At 64.7% G+C, this 18,125-nt stretch overlaps 1 protein-coding gene across 1 annotated transcript; it reads left to right on the forward strand.

Moving 5' to 3' along the window:
* The first annotated feature begins 13,628 nt into the window (after positions 1–13,628).
* Positions 13,629–17,792, forward strand: KCNA2 (potassium voltage-gated channel subfamily A member 2). Its single transcript, XM_036452890.2, has 3 exons — positions 13,629–13,675; positions 15,056–15,315; positions 15,701–17,792. The coding sequence occupies exon 3, from the start codon at positions 15,866–15,868 to the stop codon at positions 17,378–17,380; it is 1,515 nt and encodes a 504-aa protein (XP_036308783.1). The 5' UTR covers positions 13,629–13,675; positions 15,056–15,315; positions 15,701–15,865; the 3' UTR covers positions 17,381–17,792.
* Positions 17,793–18,125: the final 333 nt, after the last annotated feature.

Genomic DNA, 18,125 nt, shown 5'->3' on the forward strand with positions numbered 1-18,125 from the left:
GAGCTGCGAGCCGAGAGCCACAGACAGGTGTCCGGGCACAGCATTCACGCCGGCTCCTCCCACGGCTCAGACCTGGGCCCCCGGGACAATGCTCAAGGACGGTGGCCTCAAGGCCATGAGTTCGAACCGTGCGCCAAATCCTGTAGACAGACATTCTCCGTGCTCTGGTTTCCGGAGGTAGAAGGTGGAGGGTGGGGGGGTCAAAGGGTGGGGGGTCAAAGGTGAGGCCCCAGAGGGTCAGAGGAATGACGCCGATGGCCCAGCGAAACCTCCGCACTCAGGCCCTGCGGCCTCACACCTGCCAGAGCGAGGCCTCTTCCGGTTTCAGCCTCTCCACCCGCCATCCCCCCTGAAACGGGGAACCACAGACCAGGTGCGCTGCTGTGTAAACCAAGGGAAGCCCAGCGCCCACCTCCTCCCCGCGCTCTGCCTCCTGGCCCTCCCCAGGCCCGACGGGGCGGCCCGAGCCCAGCAGCTGGGATGTCCCCCGAGAAGGGACAGAGGCGGTGTCTCCGGCCCGGCCTCTCAGAAGGCTCCCAGCTGAGGAGGCCGCCCGGTGGCCCGGTGATGGCTCCCAGCTGGCCGGCTGACGCAGAGCGGGTCTGGGCCTGGGCCCCCGGCTGCGGGACCGTCCGTGCGGCTCCCTAAACTCAGGATGTCATTCGTCACCGAGGTCACGGTGGAGCCCCGGGCCTGGCCCCTCCGGGCCACTGAGTACGGGCGGGTTTCGGGGAGGGTGTGGCCGACTCCAGGGCCGAGGCCGGGGGCGGGGAGAGACGCCCGGCCTGTGTGCCCGCCTCCGGGGCCGGCATTCCGAGGAGGGGCCGGCAGAGCAGCACCAGCTGCCCAGGACCCGCCCTGGCCACACGCCGGCCACAGGCTCATGCCAGGTCAGACCCCATGAGACCACGGCTTTTATTTGTTTATTTTTGCTGACGTATTTATTTTTTGTGAGGACATGGAGGAACACGAACAGGCAGAAGCAATCAGGTGGTTGGGGGGTGGGGGTCAGGGGGATAGGAAGTGTCCAATAGCAAAGGGGCTGGGCCGGGTGGACAGCCGAAGTAGCCAGGTGAACAAAGGGGTGGAGCCACTTGAACTTGGACTCTGGTCTTGAGCTAGCTGGAGTCCGGCACCTAAACCAGCCCCTAGAGATGTCCATCCTCTGAGAGTAGCCAACCAGCCCTGCCTGTGAGGGCCGGGGGTCAGGGGACGGAAGGGGTGGGGCCTCGTGAACAGGGAGGAGGGGTCACATCAGATTGGAGATGCCCCCCACCTCTGGGCAAGACCCTGTTCACAGCGGGAGAGCCCCTCCCCTCAGCAACAAGGGAGCCCAAACCAGGCGGCAGGCCGGCCCTCGGGCCCAGCAGCCAGTGAGGCTCTCTGTGGGAGGAGGACAGATCTCCCGGGAAGAATCAGCGGTTCAGAGGTCACAAAGCAGCTGTTTTTCTGAGATCCAAGCCCACGGGCAGGGCTCAGCGTCTCAGGACAGCCCAGTGAGAGATGCCCTGATTGGGAGAGGCGGGGTGTCACAGAGGCACCTGGCCACACAGCCCCTCACGGCTGTCTTGAAGTGGGGCTGGCGTCCGCCTTCCTTGCCTTGCTCCCTGCTGCGCAGATGTCTGCCCGCGGGCAGAAGGTGACTCTGGGGCGATGGGTGTTAGGCACGGAACCCAACACCCAGGGCGGGAGGTCCACCCTGTGTGGGGAGGTCAAACCAGCCCAGCCGGTGTGGCCCAGGGGCTGAGCGTCGACCTCTGAACCAGGAGGTCTGGATTCCATTCTCGGTCAGGGCACTTGCCTGGTGGAGGCCAGATCCCCATTGGGGGCGTGCTAGAGGCAGCCAATCCATGACAAGATTCTGGAAAGAGCTGAGCCCTGTGCTCTGGCAGGGGCGACCCCCTAAACCTCTCACTACAGGGCCGGCGGGGAGACCCATCCCTGTGTCTGTGCCTTTACCTGCACCCACCTAAGTACGTGCCCATCATTTCACTTCTTATCCAATCCCAGGGGTTTCCCACCACTTTGCTTTGTCCCACCTGCTTAGTCCGTCACCAATGGATTTCATGTAACCCACCTACGTCCCTCCTCCGGTGGCCATGTGTAAACACAGATGGAACCCGCCATCCTCCGGAGCATTCTCTCAGTTCGCTGAGGGTCTGCTTCCCGGCATCTGTCGACAGTTTGGCTCAAATAAACTCGCAAACATTCTTCACAGGTTTCAGTGGGTTTTCACGTTAACACAGGCCTGTTTCAGTTTTGTCTCAGCCGCTTCCTGACTGCCTCGAGCAAACCCCTGCGTCTCAGCCGGCCTCCATCCGGGCCAGACCCAGGCCTCCTGCTCCAGCATCCGTGTCTGGAAAATGCTCAGCCTCAGGAGGCAGCACAACACCTGGGGGTGAGCGGACAGCGGATCCGGACAAAGCGGCCTGACCGACCGTCCGTCCGTCCGTCCGTCCGGGGCTCCAGGCTCCAGAAGCCTGAGTCTGCGCCTCCCCAGCCAGGGTCAGCCTCTCTCCTGTTTCAGCCTCCGCGGGTCGCCAGGCCACAGACAGGGGCTTTTTCGGGCTGTAGGGGCAGCACCTGGCACAGGTTTCTGAACAAGGACCCTTGGAGAGGCAAGGAGCAAGGGCGCAGGCCAGGGGAGGGGGAAAAAGACTCATTTTTCTTTTCAGAGAAAACCTGGTCTCACCTCCCCTTGCTGGGTGGCAGAAAACAGCTAAAGACTGCTGATGGAGCTTCCTGCAAATAGGTCAGCCCCAACGACACCCGGGAGCCCTGGCCGAGAAAGGAAGTGCCGATGGGGCACGCAGCACACGGAGCGCCATCGGGCCAGCCTGGAGGACTTCCTGGAGGCGAGCTTTCGGCTGGTCTTCCCAGGGGGTGAGAGAAAAAAGCAGGGGTGGGAGAGAGATCAAGCATGAGCCTGGGAGTGTGGGCGCTAACACCCAAGGCAGGATGTGAGCGAAGGCGGAGAGAACAGGAGATGCATCGTGGGCCGGAAGTAAGGGCGTGAGCTTTGATGGGGAGGCACCGTCAGAGCCGGATGGGGAGGGTGGGGAGTGTGTTTGTGGGGGGCTGGGGGGGAGCTGGGATTCTGAGCTTTCGCGGGAAGCAGCACAGGACCTGGGAGGGATGGAGGATTCTGAACAAGGACCCAGGTGTCCTTCCAATCTTGGGGTGGGCCATGAAAAGAAGGGGCCCATCCCAGAGCACTCACTACAACTCCCAGCAGCACCTGGGTTCCAGAGGGGCGAGGGTTGGATCCCCTCTTTCAGACCCTGCACTCAGACATATTGTACATACCCCTGGCCCAGCCATCTGCGGGCTTTGTGCTGCCATCTGGTGGTGGAGGAATGGAAGGCCAGTCTTCGTGGTTCAGGGACTTGCTGGAGGGAGGTGGGGGGGGGGGCGCGGGGTGTGTGTGTGTGTGTGTGTGTGTGTGTGTGTGTACTGAGACCAAGGAGAGGGTTGGTGGGTTGTGGGAGGAGTTTGCTGAGGCCCTTTGGAGGGTGAGAGGGGAGGCGGTGCCACCAGGAGTCCACAGATCGCTCCTCTTTCTAAAAGGTACAACTCTTTGGCGCTTCCATTGGTCCCTGTTCGCCCACCAAGCACAGGGCCTGGCGAGGAGCAGGTGTGGTGTCTGTGGTTTTCCTGGACAGTGAGCAGCGCACCAATGTGCAGCAGCTGCTCAGTCCACCCCGGTCTCCCTCCTGACAGCCTGCGGGGGGCGGGCGGCGGCCTCCCAATAAGAGGGAACTGAGACTGTGAGCCGCCCTGAGTCACCCGTGAGTGTGTCATCGGCCCGGCCCCGGGCGCAGGCGTGGGTGCCCGGGGTGGGTGCCCGGGGTGGGTGCGTCTCCCTGAGCTGAAAGGGGGGGGGGGGGGGAGAGACATTGTGCAAATCACACCGGGGTGCTTCGTGGGTTCTCGCGGTGATGAATTCCCTAAAAAGGGAGAAAAGGCGGGAGTGCTTACAGATGCTAGCTAACGCGAGCGCTTTTGGTTCAGACGTTTACCTGAATGTCCACACAGAACACAAGCAAATACTCCTTCCTCTTCCCTTCAGCTCCCCCACCCCCCACTTTTGATCCCATCTCCTCCCGGGTCTACTCTCTCTTCTCTCTGCCCAATGGCCTGTCAGTCAGCCCCCAGGGACGGGTGCGACGGCAGAGGGCGAGCTCGGAGAAAGGCACGCATGCCACCCTCGCCCTCTCCCGGATCCTCTCTTGTTTGAAGCCCGGGGGTCAGGGCGGGGGATGCCAGCTCCCAGCATTGCCCAAGGGGGGCCCCTCTGTACTCTCAACACCCTCCTTTCACTTCCTGTCCTGGGTGATTCACTTCCTGTCCGCCTCACGGGTGCTTTGGCCTCTCTCACTTCCCCCTCACCCCGCGCCTGGCACTAACTCTCCCGCAGTGCAGTTCAGGGAATCTGTAGAGTCTCAAGAAGAAGACTAAAATGTTCTGTGCCTTTTTCCTGTTGCTCCCCTGTGCCCTTCCTTCAGACCTCACCGGTAAACATGGAGCTGCCGTTTTCTATGGGAATGTGTTTAAAAAAAAAAAAAAAAGCGAATGAGCCCTCATTCACCGGCGACGCGCGGCGTCCTGGGGAAGGGGCCTCGCAGGACGTGAACCCGGTGCCAGCGCCGGTCCCCCCGGGCTCTCCGGGCGCGTCCGCGGGCGAGCCTGGCTCCGGCGGGGGCGGGGGGAGGACTCCAGGTCCCTCGGGGGGAGGATTCCAGGTCCCTCGGGCAAAGCCACGTGTACGTGTGCCGAGGCCGCCCAGCCGCACGTTCACAGCAGCGGGCTGACCCACGGGCCGTCAGACACACGTCACAGAGTACACGCAGCCGGGTCTGGGGCACCTGGTGAGGGGGCATCACTTACACGGAGCTGTCAGTGGGAATGACCACAGAGCAGGAGCTGGGTGGGGACGGGAGTGGAACCTGGTCCTTCGGCTCTCCCCCACCCTCATCCTCGCCTCGGAACATGGGGGTGGCTGGTCCAGCAGCCCCACCTCTCTCCCTGCCCTGCTCTGCTCAGCTCGGCCGGCCCACCCCTGACCCCCTGCCCAGCCACTCCCTGACCTCTGACCCTGCCCACCCCCTGACCTCTGACCCTGCCCACCCCCTGACCTCTGGCCCAGCCCACCCCCTGACGTCTGGCCCAGCCACTCCCTGACCTCTGGCCCGGCCACCCCCTGACCTCTGGCCCAGCCACTCCCTGACCTCTGGCCCGGCCACTCCCTGACCTCTGGCCCGGCCACCCCCTGACCTCTGACCCAGCCACCCCCTGACCTCTGGCCCAGCCACCCCCTGACCTCTGACCCCGTCCACCCCCTGACCTCTGGCCCGGCCACTCCCTGACCTCTGACCCTGCCCACCCCCTGACCTCTGGCCCAGCCCACCCCCTGACCTCTGGCCCAGCCCACCCCCTGACGTCTGGCCCAGCCACTCCCTGACCTCTGGCCCGGCCACCCCCTGACCTCTGACCCAGCCATCCCCTGACCTCTGGCCCGGCCACCCCCTGACCTCTGACCCGGCCACCCCCTGACCTCTGGCCCAGCCACCCCCTGACCTCTGGCCCAGCCACCCCCTGACCTCTGACCCCGTCCACCCCCTGACCTCTGGCCCGGCCACTCCCTGACCTCTGACCCAGCCACCCCCTGACCTCTGCCAATTGAGGACCCGTTCTTAGCTGCATGGCTTGCAGCCCCTGAACAGGGTCAGCAGGAATCCCAGGCAAGCCCACGGGCAGCCACGCCGGGGGACGGGCTCACTGTCACCAGGAGACGCCCCACCAGTGTCCCAGGGCCAGCCTGCAGAGTGGGGGCTGGGAGGGGTGGGGTCATGGGCAGCGAGTCCCGGCCTGGGGGTGTGCCCAGGGCGTCTGGAGGTGACCCCTGTCCGGGGGGAGGGCCTGTGCGGTTCTCCCGGAGGAGAGGGGATGGAGGAGAAGCTGGGGTGTGTGCGGACACGGGGGAGCCTGGGCGCCAGAGACGTCACACGTTCTGGGAGCTGAGAAGTCGAATGGGAACCTCCTGGTCCTGGGTGCTCAACAGTTAGTGCCTAACCTCCCTCTCTCTCTCCCCCTACCCCCACCCCCCCATTAAGCCACTGTATCCTCTCAGGAAGCTCATGGCAGCACCATCGCTATGGGTGGATCTGACCTCAGGTGACTGAGGTGCTGGCGTTTGGAGCTTGAAAAATAGGAGGGGAAAGCATGTTTAGCCTCCAATGGTCCCCTGCCGCGTTTTAAAGAGCCCCAGGACCTGGGATAGCAGACACACTGGGGGCCAGGTGCTGGCTCAGAAACCCTGGCCCCTGGACACCCCGTTCCCCCCTCTCCTGAGCGGCGGGATGGGGAGGGAGAGAGGGGCCTCCAGTGCCAGGTTGTGCCGCAGTGTGCAGATGCCGGTGTGTCTGGCGCCCTCTGGTGGCCACGGGCCGCGCATGCGTCCGCCCCTTTCTGCAGAGCTGCTCTATGTAGGTCTGAGCTCCGGGGTGGGGGCAGATCTCACCGCCAAGGGGAGAGCGTAGGCCCGTCTATTGCTACGCGCTGCATATTACTGCCGTCCTCTCTGTCAGGAACAAGATTAATGCAGGCATTATGCATTCCTTCATTGATCCCCCAGTATGTGCCAGGCATCGCAGAGACCCCAGAGAGGGAGAGAGGGAGTCCTGGGGATGTGTGGGGAATGTCTTTCTTCCAGGTCTGGGGACAGTGAAGGCGCAGGCCTTCCATTGAGCCTGAAGACCAGTCCGTAAGGAGGCCGCTGGCCAGGCCGAAGGGGAAAGGAAATAAGGAGGCGGTTCCCTCAGCCGCTCTCAGGGAGGGAGGGAGTGAGTGAGTGAATGAATGAATGAAGTAGGCGGAGGCATGCAGATTGCCACAGGAAGCCCAGCTCGTGCCTCGACGTCCCTTTCAGGGCCTCTGGGCATTCTCCACTGTCCCTGCTTGTGAAGGCTTCCTTTCCTTAGGCCCATGGCCGGCAGGCTGCGGCTCGAGAGCCACCTGAGGCTCTTTGGCCCCTTGAGTGTGCCTCTTCCACAAAATGCCACGGCCTGGGCGAGTCTATGTTGAAGAAGTGGCGTTAGAAGAAGTTTACGTTTAAAAAATGTGGCTCTCCAAAGAAATGTCAACCGTTGTCCTGTTGGTATATTTGGCTCTGTGGACTGATGAGTTTGCCGACCTCTGCCTCAGGCACCCGTGTACTCTTTTCCCCAGCTCAAGCCAATTCCTCTGCCTCGGGTGCAACTTCATTGCTCACAGCTCTGCTTCCCTCTCCAGCTCTAGGGGGCTGGGCCTGTGCCTGGGGTGGCGCGGGGGCTGGTGAGCCAGGCAGGCCTGGCTGCTGGCTGGCTGTGGGGCAGCAGCTGGTAAGTTACTCGACCTCTCCATGCTTCGGCTTCTATATTTGTGGGGCGGGAGTGAAGACAGTGCCCGCCTCTGACAGGTGTGAGCCTTCTCGCGGGAGCCGGGAGGGAGATGCTGGTGAGACCCTGATTTCCAGGGTCTACGGTGCTTCCCTTCGCAGCCACGGCCCCTCTCTCGGAGTTCGCCCTGGGGTCCCCCTCTCCTACAGGAAGAGGAGGACCCCAGGGCGAACTGAAAGCTCGTGGGCCCCCCACAGGGGGCGGCGAGAGGGGAGGGGGTGTCTGCAGCCCCTTGTAGAGCAACCTCCAGCCCCTCCCACAGCTGCCCCCGGCCCCCACTGCTGACCTTACAGCGACCATGACCTTGGCCATTATCTGATGAACTTGAGGGCAGGGGACAGGGAGATCTGGCAGCTGTATTCTCTGCCCCTCACATCCCAGGAAGAGAGGTCTGAGGAGGGGTGTAGACGCCCTGCCCCTTCAGGTCCACACCGGGGAATCTTGGGGATCTGGATTAGGGCAGCCCTGGCCAGAGTTCAGAGAAGAGAGGGAGTGTTTAGGGCAGAACAGGCTCAGAGACGCGTGGCGAGCCCTGCACCACCTCCTCCAGGCAGGAAGGAGCTCTGAGCTCTCCTTTTTTCTCGGTGGCTGAGTCCTCTACCTCAGTGTTTTTCAACCTTTTTTGGGCAAAGGCACACTTGTTTCATGAAAAAAATTTAACTCTGTGCCTATATTGACTATATATAAAGTAATTCTCTTGAATAGGAATCAAATAAACACAAAGAAAGTATTTTATAATTACTTTATTATGAAATATTAAGTAAACAAAATAGTGAAAAATTATAAAATTCTTGTCTTGTCTGCACCTACGGCACACCAGGCAACATCTGCCGCGGAACAGCGGTTGAAAAACGCTGCTCTACCTAATTTCGGCTTCCCTGAGGATCTCGCTGTACTTCCCCCTTATGGCCACTGGGTGGCACTGTTGGATGCCCCTGGAATTTCAAGTGCCAGGCAGGCGGCTGGGCTGGGAGTGCGGAGGGGTGAGGAGGCCTCGGGTTCCACTCCGGGTCCCTCCTTTCCGCCTCCCCTGGTGCCCCAGGCTCTTGTCCATGCCTACACCGCCTTCCCTCTCCCAGGTGCATCTTGGCTCTGCAGCGCGGGAAAGTGCCATGATGGCTCTGTCCCTCCATCCTCCCTTTTCCCTTTCCCCTTCCTCCGCCAGCCAGAGAGGCTGTGGTCTGGAACCCCGGATCGGGGCTCCTGGACGAGGTCCAGCTGCCTCTGCAGACCAGGCTCCTTGCAGCCAATAGGCACGGGTTTGTCACCTGCTGGTTTCCTCTCCAATCTCTCACCGGTTCTGCTTCTCAGCCTCCCGGGCAAGCCTTGCCTAAGTGCTGTGTAACGGTCAGGCTGTTCTTTTTTATTATTATTATTACTATTTTTTATGTCTTTATTGATTAAGGTATCACATATTTGTCCTCAGCCCCCCATTCCAATCCCCCCCCACTCATGCCCCCACCCCGCTATTGTTAGGCTCATATGTGTGCACAAAAGTCCTTTGATCTCTCCCTTTTGTCCCCACCCTCCCTGTGAGGTCCAACAGTCTGACCCATGGCTCCTTGTCTCTGGGTCTGTTCTTGTTCATCCGTCTATGGGTCAGGCTGTTCTTAAAGACCCCTTGTTGGCCTCTGAGTCCATCAAATGTCCCCCCCTGCCCCCGAGCCCCCTGGCAATGGCCCCCCTTGAACTCGGAGAACATCATTGAGATGCACTGAGCGTCAGGGCCGCACTGTCCTGAATTCCATCGGGGCCCGCCTCCAAAGGGACTCAGCATCCCTGACCTTCTTCCCTCCTTCTCCGCGTGGCTGGGGGCACCGGGGCGGCCTGCCACTTCCTAGAGACACATGACCTCATGTCCTCCATGTCCCCTTGAGGTCATCCAGGATTTTTTTTTTTTAAATATATTTTATTGATTTTTTACGGAGAGGGATAGAGAGAAACATCGATCTGGGGATGTGCCCACAGCCAAGGTACATGCCCTTGACCAGAATCGAACCTGGGACTGAAGAACCTGGGACCTTTCAGTCCGCAGGCTGACGCTCTATCCACTGAGCCAAAGCAGTTTCGGCGAGTCCAGGTCTTTACCGAACCCTTCGGTTCGAACCGGCGAGAGCCTTCCCGGCCGTTTGGTTTGATGCCGTAGGATGGGGACGGAGGGAGGCGGGAAGCATCAGGTGGTAAATGGCTCCATGTGCCTTTTGGGACATGCAGGTTGTATCATAGCAGGCAAGGAGGTCAGAGGTGAGTGACGGCCAGGGCAGCTTGTGGAGAGGAGCTGGGGTGGGGTGGGGTGGGGTGGGGCTGGGGCTGGTGTGAAAGCGGGGAGCAGGACGGTTGCAGCTGCCCAGGCCATGCCTGCTGGTGGCCTGAACCAGGTCAGAGCGAAGGGACAGAGCCAGAGGAGAGTGGGCAGATGCCCAGGCTAAGGGGGTGGCTGGAGGTGGGGGTGGTGGGTGAGAGAGCGGAGAAGGATTTTATTGGTTTCCGGTTTGGGCAATAGGATAAAAGGTGCGTCTCCCCGACGAGGGGAACGTGAGGGAGACGCGCCCGGGAAGTGGGGCTAACGGCTCTGCTGCCCCGGAGAGGAGCCTGGGCTGGAGACAGAGCGTCCGGGGTCAGCCAGGGTCAGCGCCAGGGCCCTGGGACCAGCCACCTCCGCCCCGGCTCTGCCTGCTCAGGCCAGCTGGTCCCCTCCGGGAGCCGTCGGGGAGCTGGTGGAGGTGCCAGCGCGGAGCAGGAATGGTCCCTCTTGCCGGTGGGAGGGGGCAGTCAGGTCCTCTCCCCAGACGTCCGGGCCACCTGGGCATCGCAGCTCCGAAAGGGCCTGAGCCGGGACTGAGAGGGACACTGCCCGTGTTCGGGGGCGGACCCCCTCAGGCAGCGGAGTCACAGGCGCCCGGGCGCAGGCCTGGGACACAGACGTGTGGCTGTCACTTCATCGCAAACCCCTCCCTCCTCCATCCCCGACGGAGGGGCGTCTCCTGGTGGCGATGCCCGGGATGACGTGTCCACAGCTGGCCCTGGGTGTTTGCTCTGGGACGGGCTCTGTTCCGAGTGTCTCTCCTTCCAGCCACGCGGCACGGCGCCCGGGCCCGGAACCGGGTCCCTGAGCCACGCAGGCAGGCCCGGGAGGAGGCCCAGACCCGCGGGCCCCGGGGCCGGAGGGAACCAAAAACTGCTGCCTCCGGTGTCAGTCTGACGGTGAGGCACCCGCCCAGTGCCTGACAGCGGCAGCCGGGAACCGTGCGGGAGGCCCCTGTAGCCATTTTTATCTGGCCGCGGCTTGCAGTGGAGTGCGCTGAGTGTGAGGGCACTGATTCAGGACCTGAGCCGCGGCCCAGGCCTCCACACAGCAGCTCCTCAGAGGCAGCCGGGGTTAATCTCGGAAGGCTTCCTGGAGGAGGAAGCCCTCCTGTGAACAGGAAGCTGGAATGGCTGCTCAGCCAGCTAGGAAACTGAGGCACGGAGCCTTTCTCCAACGCCACCCGCTCACGTTCCCACCGGCGAGCAGGGGTCCGCGCTAGGCCCGGGCCCTGGAGCTGCGCCCACTCTCCGGGCGGCTGCGGTGACGGTGTTTCTGTTTGTTAATGTCCTTCTTCCCTTCCTTCTTGTTGTTGTTCACACTTAGGCCTCACAGGGGGAGAAAGGATGCCATAACCCCGAGGCCTTCCCTCCCATCCCTCCTCTCCCTTCAAACCCCAAGAAGCCATGGCTACATCCGACGGGACGGGGTCCGAGGAAGATCCCAACGAGGGCAATGCACGCCACGTGCCGCCCGCCTTACGGAGCGGGGACGGGTGGGGGCTGGGGCGTGTGTCCTGGAGGCTCTGGGCCTCACTCCGGTCGGGGAGCCCTCCCTCCACGGCAGGGTGCTCCACCCCCTCTGCCTCAGTTTCCTTTTCCTGAAACAGTGATGATGACGTAGACCACATGTGTCAAACACAAGGCCCGCGGGCCAAATCCGTCCCGCCAGGCCTTGCAATGTGGCCCGCACCACGCTGTCATCACTGCACTCCGCTGCGTTTCCATCACAATGACAGTTTATGACTGTTCAGTAAACCATTCGGCCCGCAATTTAGGCTGGATTTTAGATTTTGGCCCCTTCTCTGATTGAGTTCGACACCCCTAACGTAGACGCTACGAGAGCCGCCAGGATGAACTGTCCCGCTGGGCTGGAGGCCCCAGCAGGGTCTGAGTGTGGTCGGCACTTGTCACCAGTCAGCATGGCTGTTCTTTCTCCCGCCGGAGTTTTTCTCTGTCCACGGCTTTTTTGCTTTTTTAAAATATATATTTTATTGATTTTTCACAGAGAGGAAGGGAGAGGGATAGAGAGCTAGAAACATCGGTGAGAGAGATACATCGACCAGATGCCTCCTGCACACCCCCCACTGGGGATGTGCCCGCAACCAAGGTACATGCCCTTGACTGGAATCGAGCCTGGGACCTTTCAGTCTGCAGACCAACGCTCTATCCACTGAGCCAAACCGGTTTTGGCTACAGCTTTTGTTCTAACAGGGGAAGCGAAGGAGATATATGGACCCGAAAAGGCCGCTGGGCTGTGACTGACTGGGGACCCAATGCGGGGAGGAGAGCCAGCCCCCGGGGGCTGGTCCAGGGGTGTGGAGTGGGGTGCTGGGGGGCAGTCGGGTGCAGCGGTGAGAATGGCTGGGACCTCGGGGAAAGGGGGGGGGGGAGCTTCTATGCAGAGAGGATGGGGCCGCAGGGCCCTGGCGACGGTGCCAGCGGAGGAACAGCCAGGAGCTGAGCTGCAGGCGGCAGGGAGGTGGGGAGTTCCCGAGGCCCAGGGCAGCGTCTGCCGGCGCTCAGGTCTCTGTCGCTGACGCCACCCTGACCGCCGCCCAGGAGGTAGCGGTGTTCTGAGGACACCGCGGTCCGGAGACGTGGCTTCTCTTGCCGCCAACTGGGCAGGGATCTCAGGTCTCCGCCTGGCCAGTTCCAAACGCCCAGGCCATCCTCTGCCCGGGACACGGACGGCCCGGCTTCAAGGAGCCTGAAACGGAGCCAGCCCTGCCTTGGCATCATTTGTCACCCCAGGAGCTCCCTGGATCACTACCCTCCCCCACCTCCCCCACGCACCCCCACAGCTCTGGGTAGACCACCCAGATGGAAGGGCAGGATCCCACCAGCTGGACCTTCTGGGCTCTGGAAGCTTCCACCACAAGCTGCAGGCCCAGAGAGGAGGCCCTCCAGCAGGAGCCTCTGGCCTCCGCATTGCAGGCTGGGCTCCGGGAAGAGGGATCCCGGGGGCTGGGCTGGGCTGTGGCCCCCAAGGGCACCCTGGACCCTCCCAGGTCCCACATCTGAGCAGAGGGCAGGCTGTGCTTCCCACACACATCCTCTCTGTGCCCCCTCCCTGTCCCCTCCACCCCCGCCCCGGGGGGCTGTGAGCTGCACTCCCATCTCAAGGCCCCGTGCTCCAGCTGGCTCTGCATGGCCTGAGGGTTGCTCAGTGGCCCTCCCCTAGGGCCTCTGCAGGTCCCCCAGCCGTCCCTGCCCTGGCCCTGGGGAGGGCCAGGAGGACCGGCCCGCGGCTCCTCGCGGCGGGGGGGCCACCGCAGCAGCAGGTCTGAGCCACACTGCGGCCACCGCACCTGCTGCGCGGCCGGAGGGAGCCAGGCGGCGCTGGGCGAGAGGGCGGAGGAGAGGCAGGGCTGGAGGGGGCCACCGAGGGGTCGTCAGATCCAGGTCAGCAGCATGACAGCATCGACATGACCGCAACCCCCCGTCCGGTGGGCCGGGTTCCTCCCCCCCTAACCCTAACACCCCCACCCCCCGGCCAGCCCGGCCAGCGGCTCTGCAGGCTCCGCGTCGCCCGCCTCAGTCCTGGGCAGGAAGCCCTCCCGACCTGCCCGCAACCTCTCCCCTGCCCCCCCCCCCCCCACCCCGGAGGTCTCTGCCGGCTTCTGGCTGGGGAGCCGGCCCCGCCAAAGGGGGGCGTTTGCCCGTGGGGCGGGGGCCGAGGCCGGGACTCAGCCCGGCGGCGCTGGCGGCGGCGGGCGCGCGCCCCGCGGTCGGCCCGGCCCGCCGGCGCCTTTAACTGGGGCCGCGGCGGCAGGTGCGGCGCTGCGTGCGGGGCTGCGGCGGGGCCGGGCGCTCCGCTCGCTCCGTACGCGCCGCCGCCGCGGGACTGCAGAGCCGCTCCGGTGGCCGCCGCGCCCGCACCCGCCGCCGCCGCGGCCCCAGGACATGGAGGCGCCGGGAGCGCGGCCGGAAGGGTACATCGGGGTCGGGGCGCTGGGCTGCGGGGCCCCGGCGCCACCTGCAGCGCGGGGGTCGGGCTGAGCCCCGGGCGGGGATGCCGGGCCGGGGGCGAGGGGCCGGCGCCCCGCGGGAGGGGGACGCCGAGGGGGCTGGGGACCCCGGGAGCGCGGGCGCGGGGCGCGGGGCGCGGGGCGCCGGCGGGGATGGAGGTGCCGCTGTCGCAGAGCCGCCGCGCCCGGTAAATAGCTCCGCGGCCGGCGGGACCGGGGCGCTGGCGGGACCGGGGCGCCAGGACGCCGGGCTGGGGCGCCTCCGGCCCGGGATCCACCGGCTCTGCGGCCGGGAAGGGCTTCTCCGCTTCCCCGCGGCCGCCCGCCCGGGAGGCGGCTGAGACCGGGAGGCCGGGAGGCCGCCGCTCCTCGCCCCCCGGGCGGGCTCCGGAGTTTCCGGGTGCGGATGGCGCCGGGGGTCCCCGGGCTGCGCCCCGCAGGCCCCGGAGCCGGGCTGCGCCGCGGGCCGGGCAGGACGGGGTTAAGCGGCGCCGCGGCGGTGGGTCTAGGCCGCCGCGCGGAGACGAGCGCGGGGCGCGCGCGGCGGAATCCCGGCCGGGCCCGGGGCCGGGGCCGGGGCCGGGGCGCGGGGAGCGGACCCAGACCCTCCGCTCCGACCCGGGCGGGCGGCATGGGGCCGGCCTCCAGGCCCCCCTCTTGCTGCCGCCACGCCGCGGGGCAGCCGGGCTGGCCGCACGCTGCCCCTGTCCGGGGGGGGGGGGGGGTGAGGGGGTGGGGAGGAGGAGGAGGAGGGGGGCTTCTCTCTGGGGAGAGGTCGGTGGTCCAGCGTCTGCCCGGCTCCAAGGCCAAGCGCCGGGAGGGGATGCCCGGGGGCGCATCGGCCCTGGGCCCCAGCCAGGCAGCGCTGCGGAGCGAGCTCTGCGGGAGGAGTCCCCTGGCCGAGCTCTGAGGGAGCCGCGCGGGTGCTGGGGGACCTGCGGAGGTCAGGGCGGGGGCAGGCTGCAGTGTGGGGAGCTCTCCGCTTCCCGGAGGCCGGGCCTGGCCTGGGGTCCCTCCTGATGGCTGCTGGGGGCCCCCAGGGGACCTGGCTCAGCCCGGAGGCCCCTGGAGCAGATAGACCCGGCCAAGGCTTGTTCCAGCCCAGAGGAGGCTGAGGGGGATGGAGGGCAGGGGGCTGAGGGGGAGTCTCAGGTGTGACCCCAGGACCCAGGACAGGAAGGGCATGTGAGGGGGGGGCGGGGGGGGGGCGCAGGGCTGCAGGGCAGCTGGTGTCCGTCCCCCCCCCCCCCCCCCCCACCGCCACCCCCCTCTCTGAGGCACTGCCCCACCTCCTGAGACTCCGGCTTCTGCTGACCTTTGCATCTCGCCTCCTTCCTTCCACAGGCTCCGGCCCCACGCGCGGCTGCCCTGGCCTCCCGCGTGCCCCTGACCAGACCCCCGCCGCCCCCGAGGCCCAGCCCAGACCTGGAGCTCACTCACCTCCAGGACCTGGCGCCCGCCCTCCCGCCCACGATGACTCACCATTCTTTCTAGCCCGAGCGTGGAAGTGTGATGGGGAGCCAGGCTGCCCGCGTGTGCAGCTAGGGTTCCCTCGCCAGCTGATCCGCTCTGCGAGGAAAAGCGCCCCCGCCCCTGCCTCCCAGGTAAGTCAGTCTCCTGTTTAATAACAGCCACGCATGGCGGAGTGCCCGCGTGGGGACGGTGAGGGGGACCCGGCTCCGAGGGCTGCCACCGCCAATACCTCCCAGGGCGCAGGCGTCTGCAAGACCTTAGCTCAGCGCCTGCGGGAGGGCTCTCTTCCAGCCTCCAGTCCGGGGTTATGCTCCAGCATGAATGCAAAGGGGCCCGCCACCCTCCCTCAATGCAGGGCACTCCAAAGGGGCCCCTCCATGACCCCCAGCCAGGCTCCGAGCTGAAATGAAACTGTGCTTTTCCGTGGCTGGGGCGGTGCCTCTGGTGGGAGATACAAGACTAGCGACCCAGCCGGCACCGAGCGGCCTCACGTCCTTCGCGGCCTCTGTCTTTCAGCCACGCCGTGTCCCCGGCTCCCAGAGGGCCCCCGGGCTCCCCCGCAGGGGCCCAGGCCCATGCGCCCGCCTCTCCCGGCCCCACCGGAGGCAGCACCCTGAGCTCCTGCCGCCGGGCAGCGGGCAGGCAGGCGTGTAGCGTGAGGCGCCCCTCTCGGCCCCCACTATGACCGTGGCCACCGGAGAGCCGGCGGACGAGGCCGCGGCCCTCCCGGGGCACCCGCAGGACACCTACGACCCCGAGGCCGACCACGAGTGCTGCGAGCGGGTGGTGATCAACATCTCGGGGCTGCGCTTCGAGACGCAGCTGAAGACCCTGGCCCAGTTCCCCGAGACCCTCCTGGGGGACCCCAAGAAGCGGATGCGCTACTTCGACCCGCTCCGCAACGAGTACTTCTTCGACCGCAACCGGCCCAGCTTCGACGCCATCCTCTACTACTACCAGTCGGGCGGCCGCCTGCGCCGCCCCGTGAACGTGCCGCTGGACATCTTCTCCGAGGAGATCCGCTTCTACGAGCTGGGCGAGGAGGCCATGGAGATGTTCCGGGAGGACGAGGGCTACATCAAGGAGGAGGAGCGGCCGCTGCCCGAGAACGAGTTCCAGCGGCAGGTGTGGCTGCTCTTCGAGTACCCGGAGAGCTCGGGGCCCGCCCGGATCATCGCCATCGTGTCCGTCATGGTCATCCTGATCTCCATCGTCAGCTTCTGCCTGGAGACGCTGCCCATCTTCCGGGACGAGAACGAGGACATGCATGGCGGCGGCGGCGGCGGCGGGGTCGTGACCTTCCACGCCTACGCCAACAGCACGGTGGGCTACCAGCCGACCACCTCCTTCACCGACCCCTTCTTCATCGTGGAGACGCTGTGCATCATCTGGTTCTCCTTCGAGTTCCTGGTGCGCTTCTTCGCCTGCCCCAGCAAGGCCGGCTTCTTCACCAACATCATGAACATCATCGACATCGTGGCCATCATCCCCTACTTCATCACGCTGGGCACGGAGCTGGCCGAGAAGCCCGAGGACGCCCAGCAGGGCCAGCAGGCCATGTCGCTGGCCATCCTCCGCGTCATCCGGCTGGTAAGAGTCTTTCGGATTTTCAAGCTGTCCCGCCACTCCAAGGGCCTGCAGATCCTGGGGCAGACCCTCAAGGCCAGCATGCGGGAGCTGGGCCTCCTGATCTTCTTCCTCTTCATCGGGGTCATCCTGTTCTCCAGCGCCGTGTACTTCGCGGAGGCCGATGAGAAAGAGTCCCAGTTCCCTAGCATCCCCGACGCCTTCTGGTGGGCCGTGGTCTCCATGACCACCGTGGGCTACGGGGACATGGTCCCGACCACCATCGGCGGCAAGATCGTGGGCTCACTCTGCGCCATCGCCGGCGTGCTCACCATCGCCCTGCCGGTCCCCGTCATCGTGTCCAACTTCAACTACTTCTACCACCGGGAGACGGAGGGCGAGGAGCAGGCCCAGTACTTGCAAGTGACAAGCTGCCCCAAGATCCCGTCCTCCCCTGACCTAAAGAAAAGCAGAAGTGCCTCCACCATCAGCAAGTCCGACTACATGGAGATCCAGGAGGGGGTGAACAACAGCAACGAGGACTTTAGGGAGGAGAACTTGAAAACGGCCAACTGCACGCTGGCCAACACAAACTATGTGAACATCACCAAGATGCTAACCGACGTCTGACGGCAGCCCCTCCTGTGAGCGCGCCCGCAGCTCCGCGGGCCTGAGCGCAGGCCGTGCGTTGCATAACAACAGCCTGCGCGGCAGTCGGTCTGTTTCCAAGGTGTGTCACCCGGTCCTGCATGGGAAGCAGTTAGTCGTGCAAGTGACATCTTTTGATTTTTGGCTTAGAACACAGAGTAGCTATGTCCATGGCTTTTCACGCGAACCTTCGCTGCCGCCGGCTCCAGGGGGTTTCCAAAGAGGGCAGCTGCCTGTGGAGCCGGGATCTTGAGGGGCCACCTCATAGCACATACATACCCTGAGACCCCCCCTTTCCCTCCCTGGGTTAATGCACACAGCATCCAGGAGAGGCACACACACCCCCTGCACCCCTCTCCTTTCCCCCCTCCCCCCTCAGGCCCTCCCATCGGAGCCCCCTGCACAGGGAACCAAGGGGGCTTGGCTTTGATGTGCCGGTAACCACGCGAGAGGTCCCATGTGGCACGGGGGAAAGAACACGCGGTCCTGTGTGCTGGAATCCCTTTCTCGGTCACAGGCTGGGGTCTGTGGTTCGCAGCTGCCAAGTAGCTGCTCCGGAGGCTGGTGTTTCATAACGGAAAATGCTGCATTTGGGTTTTTGTGTTTTTTTTTTTTTCCCCTCTGCAGTGTCGGTGAGAGAGGGAAGCCCGGGGGAGGGAGCGTCCGTGTGACCGGCTGCAGGTTGCCAAGTCTCTCCTTTGCTCCCTCAGGCCCGGGGAGAGGCGCT

Source organism: Pipistrellus kuhlii, unplaced genomic scaffold (genome assembly GCF_014108245.1).
Source record: "Pipistrellus kuhlii isolate mPipKuh1 unplaced genomic scaffold, mPipKuh1.p scaffold_m20_p_24, whole genome shotgun sequence".
In the NCBI taxonomy this organism is placed as follows: Eukaryota; Metazoa; Chordata; class Mammalia; order Chiroptera; family Vespertilionidae; genus Pipistrellus; species Pipistrellus kuhlii.

What these genes read in the sequence shown, in the direction of transcription:
- KCNA2 (XM_036452890.2), top strand. Translation starts at nt 15,866, where the DNA reads ATGACCGTGGCCACCGGAGAGCCGGCGGACGAGGCCGCGGCCCTCCCG.